Consider the following 11,883-nt stretch of genomic DNA (forward strand, 5'->3'; position numbering starts at 1 on the left):
AGGCCTCTATTGTCTTGCCACAGTGACAAAGCAGTTTTGCAGGTTCCACCTTTACCTCTCTCTCCCCCCTTTTTTTCCTCCAACCTAACCAGCCCAACTCTGTCTGAGCATGCTTGCTAAACTTCCTCATTACGGGCAGTTTCATTCATTCTCGTGCAGGTGCTGCAAAGTCATTTTATAACTATGGGGCAGCCAAAGGGCTATCAGTGCAGCAGACAGACAAAGCTGGATAACGACTAAGGTGGCCAACAGGTAGTAGACAGATAAGGCACACACACTCTGCCTGACCTGGATATGTCACAAAAAGCACCAGCTGACTTGCTTCACCAGCTTTTTTGCCAGGATCATTCTCCTGACATATTTAATTAAAAACTGAGAAACAGTGTGTTTTTTTCCTTGATTAAACCTAATAATTCCATGTTTTGTATGTCGAGACATAATTAGGTCATAACTTAAAAACTGTACGTAACTGCAATAGGCAGATGACATTACACAAAAAAATAAGAAATATGGTAAATGAGAACTCTAACACAATACACTACACTGAACTTATACTGAAAACCATACACCATTGGTTCCCAACCTGGGGGTCCCAACCCCTACCGGGGGTCATCAAAGCTTCACAGGGGTAACAAGGCTTTCTTGCTTTTAAGGGGTGTTAAAAAACTTTTTTAAAATATACAGTAAGCCTATATCTCAGGATTTAAAAAAATAGAATGATATTGTTATTTTAAGTTTATATTATTCAAGGTATAAACTTCAAAGAAATCTCACAGGATAACGGCACAATGAAGACTATATTCACAGAGCATCACTCTCTGCTAAAAAGTCTATACTGTATCCTTACAGTGCTGTCCTGCATTAGAAAAGTATGCAGTTAAAACTTCCAAAGAGCTCATAATGGTCAAGCATCAGGAAGGAGAAAACACTGAATTTGCCAGAAAAGAGGCCTATTAAGTATAAATGATTGTCTTTGTTTTAAAAGTAACTAAAAACACAAGAACTTATCTCTGATGCAATGCATGGAGGAAATAATCTGCTCAAAATCATACAAATCCCTCATTTTACACCAATTGAGTTCACTATTTGGGATAATTGCAAATAATCTAGTATTAATTTATATCGAATATAATATGAAATATCCATAATATGTCACATAGTCAGGGGTCATCAGTTTACTCAATTGTAAATAAATAACTAAAAAAGGCCAAGTAGAGAAAAAAAAAAGTCATTTAGCATATATCTCATGGCAGCTTTCAATGTGTTCTGCCTGCACACCATAAAGTGACAGCTAAACCACTGGTGCTTAAAGTATGCCACTTAATTTTGTGTTGCACCATCATGAACGCCTTTTTATGCAGATGAGGGTGATGTCAGACTTTTGCAAACGTTTAGATCTCACTGTGAGTACTACAGCGTGACAGCGCTATCTAAGGCCTATCCTGAGCTCTCATAATCAGCTTACCAGGTTGAACACCGTCTCCACAATGTCTCGGTTGGAAACTTCCCCAACTTCCACCAGGCCGGCGAGCACGGCGAATTTCATCCTGATCCCCCTGATAGGCACTCCGGGGTTGAGCGCCATGGCGCCTGATCTCCCGTCCTTCCCATCACCTGGCAGCGCAGCGCCCGCTGTCTCCTCGCTAGCCATTGCTACGGAAGGGACGGGACAGGTGGTGTTCACAGGTAAGGCACCTGTTCACCTCCAATGGGTGACAGTGCAGCCGATGTTGGAGGAGAAAGAAGGCTCTATCTCCCCTTCAGCTGAGTTGTTGACAGTCTACAGGCACACAGACAAAACGTTTTACTCCCCATCCAAAACAGTTTAGCGAAAGTAGGCAAAAAAAAGGCGCAGAGATAGTGTGTTAGCCGTTTAAACTGCGAGGCTGGAAATGTCAGTGAACTACTCCTCTCCTCAGGTCCGTAACTTGATCCCAGACCGATGGATTAATGCCGTTAAAAGCCGCGAGGAAGTGTGCTGCAGGTAACAACGGGGGACGCAGGTGAAGCAGAGCTCGCGCCGGTTTCTCCTCAGCTCGGTCAAACGGCAAACGAGGATACGGTGACTTTAGTGTCTCCGCACAGCAGTGAAGTTGCTAGTGTCACTGAGTCCAGACACTTGACAGGTAGCGCGCTTGGCACAAGCCAAAACTCACAAACTGGAGGAAAAGGGGGTTTGTCCGTGGACGCAGCTCCGGCGGAAGTCGACTAAGGACAGATGTCCGCTTTGTCCTCGACCGGCAAACTCCTCGGACTTGCCTAAATGTCAGCGTTTGCCCAGCTGCGCCGCTTTCTCTTCCTGATTTACCCCGGTAGCTTCAGCTCGTCACCGCCATGACAGTGTAGCCCTTGAGTGAGTGGCGCATGCGCAGTGGGGAGCTGGGTCTATTCCGCTCATTGGCAGGTGTGCCGCTCAGGTGGCTTTTTAGCACGACACACCGTTCAGCTAAAATCAACACAGCGCCCGTTTATTCAGTTACAGCGAGTTATGTTTCATCATCCTGACAAGGAAATAAAATCGGTGGTGAAAGAAACTCAGTGAATTTACTCAAGTAGCCTACTAACTATTTTTACATGGGCTACCTCTACTTTACTTGAGCATTTTCATTTTCTGCTACTTAATGATAACAATAATAATAATCTTTATTTATGTTGCACTTTTCAAACTTAATAACTTAATAACTCTCTAAATAAAAAGGTTTACAGAATAAAATAAGATGTCAGAAACCCTTGTAGCCCCTCCCCTGCCCCCTAGTGACATAGTCAAATAATAAAATAGCAATGCCTATAGAAACATATGAGGGTGCAAGTTCATAAATGCAATTGATTAGACAAATAACCATGTGTATAAGCAGATAAGATGCTAATAAAAGAAATGATGCCATATAAATGATACATTTGTAGTCGGAAATATTTTTGCTTTTTACTCCACTCTATCTTTACACATAGCCTATTTACTTAATATGTCAAAATACAGTAGGGAAGACAGGGGATGGTTGTAACTGGGTTGATAGATTATTGGCCAGGCCAATTATTGGGGCCAATATCTGGCATTTTGCTGATTATCTGTCCCTACATTTTATTTTAACGATTGCCGATAAAATTAATTAATTAAAAAATGCAAAGAAAGTTTCAACATGGGAGGAACTTTTACTTTGTAAACCCTCAGGGAGCTATTTTTATTTATTAATTTTTTATTCAAATTTTTAATGACTTTATGATAAAAAAAAAAGTTGCTGGGAACTTGCTGTACATGATGCTGAACATTTCAGTTTTGATTAAACATTTGCTAAAGGCATTTTAACAAAGTTTTGTGTTGGAGTTTGTTCTAATTATTAACAGAAAGATTTTCATTTTTATTGTAAATGCATATGAAATATTCAAAAATAGAAATAAAGGATACTAGATAGTTACATATGTCACAAATAAAAACAAGTGACTAAAAATTATGCAAATTAAATCAGGTGGTGAATAAAGTGTCTGGTTTCTGTAGACAGAATGGCAGCTTGAAATGTTATTGCACTCAGCAAAAATATAAAGTGCCTCATCATCAAAAGACAGTGGTGCAGAACTTAAACTGATATAGTGTTTGGATAGAAAATGTACCACTCCACCTTAAGAAGCTGCAGCATTGCAATACTATTTTTTCCTAATACTAAATTAATGCAACAGTAATATTTCAATGATAATCTCTTACTCTGAAAGGGGCTGTTCTGCATCATGAGTAGCCTTCTCATACTTGATACTTTTGATCAAGTACGTATATTTTGTACATAACACTTTTGTGCTTTTATGTAAGTAAAGTTTTGAATGTAGGACTTAAACTTATTGTTGGCCTATATTGTATTACTGTGTAAGGATATAAATACTTCTTCCACCAAATTCTACCATTTTATTTAAATTCTCTTTTAGACAGACACACATGTCAAAATAAACAGCCATAAATAAAGCAAAAATACAAAACTATGAAGACTGTTTTCTTTCACTAAACTGATTAATGGTGGTTTTATAACATTGTATTGCTTTAATCTCCTATAGCATCACCTCAGTAACAAATATGGGCCCTTACTGCACCAGTTAAGAAACAGAAAAAAGGTGCTAGTTTCACATACTATACATTACATTACATTACATTACAAAACCCAGAAGCACCTGAGGAAATCCAGGAAAACTTTCATGTTGCTTGTGATACAGGACTACATACCTTGTGGTAGATCAATAAACTCTTAACCGACAGCCTATCATAGATATAATTTCAGAAAAACATACATCATTCACCAACTGTAGACAAAAATCACACCTCAAGATATAACTGATGAAAAAATACCATAAATAATAAATCAATACATTACTGTGTCTTAGCCTTAGGGGAACGTGTATCTTAAGATATGTTGAACAAGCCCTGGATACAGTTTTATGCTGGGGAAAAAAAACACACAGACAGGAGGGTTGAAATGTATTTAGAACTTTGTTTTTCTGCAGCACAGCAGCACATTGACAGATGTCTGCATCCTGAGGCAGTGGAAACCAAACATTAAAGCAAACTGACAGCCCTGCTTTGCTTGCCTTTTCAAATAACAGCCAACAACCCATGTCATGAGAGGTGTTTACATAGCTGAATAGATAAAGGTTCCAATTTTATGTCTATTATTGCATCAAGGAAAATCCAATTAAAAACAAATTTGTAAAGTTATGATCCATATGTATGCACTAAAGTATGACCAAGTATTTGTCTCATCCTTTCTCTGCTCATTATGTTGACTTCATATTTGCTCTGCAGGACGGCTGAGCAGCTATGAGCGCTGATGCCACTGCGGCAGCTGGCGTCACTGTTACCATTGACCTCCCAGTAAAGTGTATCTGAGCCCTCAGGGACGCTGGGCGTCATGGAAGCCAGCAGCACCACCCATGAGACGCAGGCCTCGTCTCTGATGTAATGACCTGAAAATCAACAGACTTGTTCACTGCAGCTCAAAGGTAGACCTTCTTAAATAAGGCCCTGAAAAGCTTTTACTGACCTTCAAACTGAACACAGACCATGTTTAATTATTTTTTTTAACTGGGCCCTATCAAGATAATGAGGCTCCAAGCTTCAGACACTCTGTGGCATATCAAAATTTTGCTTTAACCATCTTTTGCTCTCTTACTGCCACCCTGTGTGAAAGTCTCTTTCTGAGCGGACAATTATCATTCCTGCACATGATTTAGTGTCAAAGACAACAGAAGCTTTACTTTCAGATTGTTTTGGATTAAAGACTGCAGGATTCTTTTAAGAACACTGACAGAAGAGAAAAGTACATTAATGATGGCAAAATGAAATTCCCAGCCAGCTGTTTAATGTTTTAGATTTTAGATTAGATTATATCTAACACTGCAGATATAATTGGGTGCAAGAAGAAGAGAATACTGATTTTAAAAAACAGCCACCATGCTAAAAGTAACTCTATGTCTTAGTCTCAAAACATTTTAAAGTGAAAAAAATCTGAAATTTTATGTTGGCACCACCTGCTGCACGAAAGAATAAGAATAATCTTGATAGATATATTTAGGCTCTTCTGCTGCAGTTTCAAATTTACATGCTCAAAATATCCTTGCATGCACAGAGACACTGTATTTATCAGGCTTTTATTACTCATTTTAATAGGAAGATATTCACAGTGTAAGGAATGCAGATACTATACGCATGCAGATTATTTACTTTGATTATATTTTACCAACAGACAAAATTCTTTCTTTTGTTACAATGACAGTTTGGCTGGATAACAAGCTACACACCTACATGACGCGTTTACACACCTAGAGACTGGTTCTGCCTGTTCAGAGAGTGGGATTGTGTTGTTTTTTTTTTTAATAAACCATGTAATACAATAGTACTGTTACAAGTTATGTTGTTATTGTTATTTGTTTTTAAAAGGCCTATTGTAAAGTAGGAATTCAACACAATATATGAAACATACGTAGGGAAGCAAATATAGGCTGAACCAGTGTGAATTTTGCAACAACTAAAAGTTCAAATCTAAAGTAATTGCAACATTATCCAGTAATTATCAAATGTCACATTTATTGCATTTAAGTATTTTGCATATTCTTTTGTTTATGTGGTTTGAGTTTCCCTACTTCAAGTTGGTAATTTGTTTTTCAGTTTAAAAAAATGTATGTGTGAAAGGACTTCAGAAACTGATAACTAAAGCTATTTTTGTTCTTTTTCTACATCAGTTGATTTTCAAACTCAGGTCAACAGCTAATAATGGCAATGATAATATTGTAAATGTTGTGCATTTACCCAGTATCAGTGTTCCTTTTTTGTTTCTATTGAAATATTAATAAAAAATAATTGTGGGGTGTGAGGTGAGGTAAAGGGTTTGAGAATTGTATATTTGCCCTATAAGAATTATTTTTGAAGAGATCTTTTCTATTGTCGAACTTTTATCTTATTTTAAAGAAAAAAAGGTTAAAAAATACTTATAAAAAATAAAATAATTAAAAAAATATACTCCATTGGTGATTTTTCATCTACATTTCACATTTAGGTATTCAGTTGCTTATGAACTTAAAAGCATTACAGCGTTTATTTGCTTCCACGGACACTATAAGGAAGGTTATTTACGTGGTAAAAGCTGCTTTATGAAGCCTATATTATACCCAAATAAGCCTCTTATACCAGCAGAGGGCGCCGGGAGAAGCTACGAGGACTCGCGAGATAAGCGCTGGTTCGGTCTCTTTATTTCTCGCGGTATTTCCTTCTTCCTCCTCTTTCACTCCCTGTAGCCAACATGGCAGTCGGCAAGAATAAGAGGCTGACCAAAGGCGGCAAAAAAGGTGCCAAAAAGAAGATGTAAGTAGTCAATTCTGATATCGCAACATGAAACAGGCTTTGCCCTTTTCATCGGTGTCACTTCGGTGCGAGAAACGTGAAGGATGAAGCAGATTTTAGACGGATGTCACAGGGCTAGTGCTAGTCTCGTCACCGGCCTCTGTGTCTGGATGGAGTTGTGACATGCCGTGTCCCCTTTACTCTGCGCTCCAGTACTTGGTCACAATTCAGTTTGTTCAAATAGGCCTTGTATATTTAATGTAGTGGGTTTTGCTTAGTAAAACATAACGATCTGCGGCAGTTTGGCTGCATAGTTACGATCAGTTAGGTCATTTGCTAAAAGCTACTACATGTTAGCACGGATTTAGCCAAACTTAGCAATATGGCAGCCGCACGGTACAATTGGATGATTACAGATCAGGAGTATGGTGCTGTTAGACGCATGAGCGTGTTTTAAATGTATAGCCCTGCCGTTGAGGTAAGTAACACCGTTGAATTGATCCGATCGTAGTAAAACCACCATGCTAACTCGAGCTGTGTCCTTTGCAATGCGTGTTTAGCATTGCTCTGCTCTCAAGCTCACTGCTCAACTGGCTGTTTTGTTGGTTTGATCTGTCATTCCTGCTCCACGAGGTTGTCCTAAGTGCCTGTCCTCCTCTCCTGCAGTGTGGACCCTTTTTCCAAGAAGGACTGGTATGATGTCAAGGCACCAGCCATGTTCAACATCCGCAATCTTGGCAAGACCTTGGTCACCAGGACTCAGGGAACCAGTAAGTCCTCATAGTGTAAATTTTCATTATGTAGATATATTTGTGTAATAACAGCCAGCTGTCCCTCATGCATTCTGCTAGTATTGATGAAACACAAGTGTCAGAGAAATGATTAGAGACCAGTTTTTGTAAGATATGAACAGTTGGGCATAAAATTATGGGGAAAATATAACATAATGTCCTCTCTAGATGTCCATGTGTTAGTTATACTGGAGATGAATGAAACAGTTACTTAATTTATCTTCCAGTTTTTATGGTTCCAGAGACTCTGGTGTTATTTTCAGTACCACAGGTTAGGGTTAGACCAATATTGGTTTTTCAGCTTCCATACTGAGTATTAGTACTTACTGAGTCTTATAAGTGATATTTGGTACTGATTACCATAACAATAAAAAATATTTGTCGAAATGTAGTATTTGGATTATAGCAATCTCCAACACAAAATCTTGTTCAAATGCCTTCAGCAAATACTTAATGTAAAGTGAACCTGTCAGCATCATAAACAGCAAGTTTTTTAAGATTTGTGAACATTCAAATAAAAACATGAATGACAATAGCTCCCTGAGATTTTACAAAAGTTTCTCCCATGCGGACACTTTCTTTGCATGTATTACACACTGCCTTCCCTGGTGTTGGTTAGTGTAAGTGTTTTTAATTAATTTCATGGCGATCATTAAAATAAAACACCAATAAAGATAATCAGCAAAATGCCAGTTGGATAATCAACCAGGCCGATGATCTGCCTACATCCACTACAGGTGCTTCTTCTCTAACGTGTTTGTTATTCCCATCCGCTCAGGAATCGCCTCAGACGGTCTTAAGGGACGCGTGTTCGAGGTGAGCCTCGCTGACCTGCAGAACGACGAGGTGGCTTTCCGCAAGTTCAAGCTCATCACCGAGGATGTTCAGGGCAAGAACTGCCTCACCAACTTCCACGGCATGGACCTGACCCGCGACAAGATGTGCTCCATGGTCAAGAAATGGCAGGTAATTATCGTGTTTCAGAAAAAAGTATTGCATGTCCTTCACTGTTGGCATTGTGTGTGTTGGCAACAGTACCAAATCAAATTATTTGACCTCTACTTGTTGTCAAATATTTGAGGTTCAACACCTAGCCACGTTCATAAGTTAATACTTTACACAATAAAATGTTAACTGTTAGGTTTATATGTTTACAATGAAAACTTGTGGATGAGTACACCTACAGCGTAAGCTGATTTTATGAACAGTTTAAGAGCAAGTAAAGTTGGGTTTTGACTGGAGGTTAACTGGACTGCCCGGGAAGATTTCACAGGAATGTTAGTTGTGTTATTTAGGTGCTTGATCAACTCTTCAGTACCAGTTTTCTCCAGTGTTAACTCGGGTTGCAGCGTTATACCAGTTACGGCATACTGTTATTAAATTACGGTCATCATACATGTACATTTTGCTTATCTATTGTATAAGGTAAAAAATGCAACCAGATGGAGAATCTTTTATTTGACACAAACTTCGATTAAAAAAAAGTGTTTGCAAGTTTCAGTAATAATAAGCATTTGTTCAAAAATTATTTTATTTTCATTACGTTAAGGGTCATGATATCTGGTTATGAAAGCGGTAATTGTGTATTATCGTCCCATATTTTGACAGTTACAGCACTGTGATAAGTTGATAATGTTGCACCCTTAGTGTTAACAGAAAACTGGTACTGAAGAGCTCCTGAATGCAGCGAAAGAGACTTTTCTAGATAAGGGCGTGGATGATTGATTGAGGTTTTTGGAGAAAAGCATACAAACCAGGTGTATTTGTGTGATTTTTCAGATTTCATTGCTTTGTGGTGTGGGTGGTGGAATTTAGGACCATATTATCAAGATACAGACTGCACTGAGGTGCGATTTCTGTCGTGAGAAAGCTGCGTGACGTCTCCTAAAAGACAGTAATTCCTCCCTGTTGTGTGATAATGTTCAGCAGATGATGGCGATATACCTTGTGTGGTTAGGCATTTTATAATCCCCAAACACAGCTTGGCTGTGTTTTATTGTTTGGCTGGTGTTTTGGTGGATTTTTAACCATAAATAGCTTTGAAGCAAATAAGTAGAAGCATCTGGAAAATCAGCTTAGTTGCTGCAATTAATACATAGTTTTGGTTACAAAATTGTGCTGCTGAAGAAACGGAGATGTTTGTACGTTATTAAATGTCCTTTAATGACTTCAAATATATCATGCTTTCCTAAAACTTGAAGCTGTTAAATTTTAAGCGTGCATACTCAACACTAAGCGAACAAAACTGCAGTCTGATGCAGAAGTTATGAAATTGTAAGAAGCAGATTGAGGAGGAGTGAGCACAGCGCTGGACCGTCACACAGCCAAAGATGGCAGGTTGAGACTGGTGTAGGGAATTGTTCCCTGGGAAGTCTAACCAGGATGTTTTCTGTCTATCTTTGTTTCTACTCAGACCATGATTGAAGCCCACGTGGACGTGAAGACCACCGACGGCTACCTTCTGCGTCTGTTCTGCGTGGGTTTCACAAAGAAGCGCACCAACCAGATCAGAAAGACCTCCTACGCCCAGCACCAGCAGGTCCGTCAAATCCGCAAGAAGATGATGGAGATCATGACCCGTGAGGTTCAGACCAATGACCTGAAGGAAGTTGTCAACAAGCTGTAAGTCGTGTGCACTTTCTCCCATCCATTAATGACCATTTATTCAAAAAAAAAAAAAAATCTTTTTTTTTAAATTTTACGACAACGCAGAGAAGTCATTGCAGGTTAATGTCAGATTCACCGAAATGTAATTCTTGTTGCATGTTCAAGATAGGCTTCCGGTGTCAGTGGTGACTTTATTGTTTAAAAGTTATTGATTGCTTCTTGTGCTGATCCTTTCAAGATATGGGCATTTGTTGATGGTTTGGGAGGTGTGATTTCACTTTGCATTAATTTGTTGTGTATTGTGTCGTATTCCAGGATCCCTGACAGCGTTGGTAAGGACATTGAGAAGGCCTGCCAGTCCATCTACCCTCTACACGACGTCTACGTTCGCAAAGTCAAAATGCTTAAGAAGCCCAAGTTTGAGTGTAAGTGAGAAGTTTTACTTAACACCACTTGTGGGAACGCATGATGACACTGTTTCGGTCCCATATGACCACCTGATTACTACCCATTGAGATCAGCTGATGTTCCCAAACTAGAAAAACATTCTGTTTTTTTTGTGTGAAAGGGTGAAGCTGATTTTTGGTAGTTCAGTGGGATTCCAGATTTGTTGTGCTGAGTGTGAAGTCTTGAGTGGGATTCCAGCAAATATCATTTCAGCACGGCTTGCCGTTTTTATTTTAAACATCCAGCTGTTTCAATTTGTCAGTGACCTCAACTCTGTAGATGAAAGCTGTTTGTGTTGTGTTGTGTTGCAGTGGGCAAACTGATGGAGCTCCACGGTGAGGGCGGTGCCGGCAGCGCTGCGAAGGCAAGCGGTGATGACACCGGAGCCAAGGTGGAGAGGGCTGATGGCTATGAGCCCCCCATCCAGGAGACAGTTTAAAACACCCTGACAGATTTAATAAAAAATGTAAATGACCAACAAACTCTACTGTGTTCTGTTTTTCTGTGCAATGGAAATAGTATGTTTTATGCCCATGTGAGGGAGGTAGACACAACAGAAAGTTAAAGCAGTATTATCACACAAGGTGTGGCTATTTTTTAACCATTTTGGATTGAGGGTGGCTGCATACATTTGTAAAATGTCATTAAATTTTCTAAATGTTAGGCCTTTAAAAAGTTGGTCTTTACTTAGAATTTCTGCGGTTTGTACACCAAAAATGTATCTTAACTTTTTGTTAATAAGTCAAGCCCTTTTATGTCAAAGTTCACGTTTCTGATGCTACATATCTTTAAAACCTATCACTGAAACTAATTTTCTACTTAAATTAACAGTTGCAAGATAAAGAATAACTTAAATCACTAATAACCATATTCCTACACAAGGACTACCTCTGCACAGGACCACATATGTACTTCTTTTATACTTGCCTGTAATGCTTAAATTTATCCAAAAGTCTTTCGAATCGTCTCTAAAAGGTCTTAAAAAGCAGTTATGTGTTTGATACCTGTAGACACCTTGGAATTACAATAACCCTCAGAACTTAATATATGCCTACTTTTATTTTTAGTGACCTGGGAATATGCAGTATAGACATGGAACCTAAACTGCATAAAACGCCAAACTTTGCATTGAAGGTCACTTGTTTCCAATATTTAGTCGACCAAAGGGAAGTGAAGTTTCTTCAAAATCTGTGGACTAATATCAGTGAAGCAGTGCAGAACTCT

At 38.8% G+C, this 11,883-nt stretch overlaps 2 protein-coding genes across 6 annotated transcripts in view; one reads left to right on the forward strand and one right to left on the reverse strand.

The window, feature by feature from the left end:
- lrba (LPS responsive beige-like anchor protein) overlaps window positions 1-2,352 on the reverse strand; it is a 228,068-nt gene extending 225,716 nt beyond the window's left edge. For all 5 annotated transcript variants that reach the window (XM_042484501.1, XM_042484504.1, XM_042484503.1 and 2 more), the window contains exon 1: window positions 1,466-2,352. In XM_042484501.1, coding sequence (XP_042340435.1) covers window positions 1,466-1,651 — 186 coding nt within the window. In that variant the 5' untranslated portion in view covers window positions 1,652-2,352. The remainder of the gene's footprint in view (window positions 1-1,465) is intronic.
- A 4,378-nt stretch (window positions 2,353-6,730) lies between these two features.
- On the forward strand, window positions 6,731-11,141 carry rps3a (ribosomal protein S3A). Its single transcript, XM_042485888.1, has 6 exons — window positions 6,731-6,835; window positions 7,481-7,584; window positions 8,384-8,571; window positions 10,019-10,227; window positions 10,528-10,637; window positions 10,971-11,141. Exons 1-6 carry the CDS (start codon window positions 6,774-6,776, stop codon window positions 11,096-11,098), a joined length of 801 nt encoding a protein of 266 aa, XP_042341822.1. The 5' UTR covers window positions 6,731-6,773; the 3' UTR covers window positions 11,099-11,141.
- Window positions 11,142-11,883: the final 742 nt, after the last annotated feature.

The sequence above is a fragment of the Plectropomus leopardus genome, chromosome 4 (genome assembly GCF_008729295.1).
Source record: "Plectropomus leopardus isolate mb chromosome 4, YSFRI_Pleo_2.0, whole genome shotgun sequence".
Taxonomy (NCBI): domain Eukaryota; kingdom Metazoa; phylum Chordata; class Actinopteri; order Perciformes; family Serranidae; genus Plectropomus; species Plectropomus leopardus.

What these genes read in the sequence shown, in the direction of transcription:
- rps3a (XM_042485888.1), top strand. Translation starts at nt 6,774, where the DNA reads ATGGCAGTCGGCAAGAATAAGAGGCTGACCAAAGGCGGCAAAAAAGGT. An exon ending in CACCAGGACTCAGGGAACCA is followed by an intron (nt 7,585 to 8,383) that starts GTAAGTCCTCAT and finishes CCATCCGCTCAG; the next exon opens with GAATCGCCTCAGACGGTCTT. An exon ending in AAGGAAGTTGTCAACAAGCT is followed by an intron (nt 10,228 to 10,527) that starts GTAAGTCGTGTG and finishes GTCGTATTCCAG; the next exon opens with GATCCCTGACAGCGTTGGTA.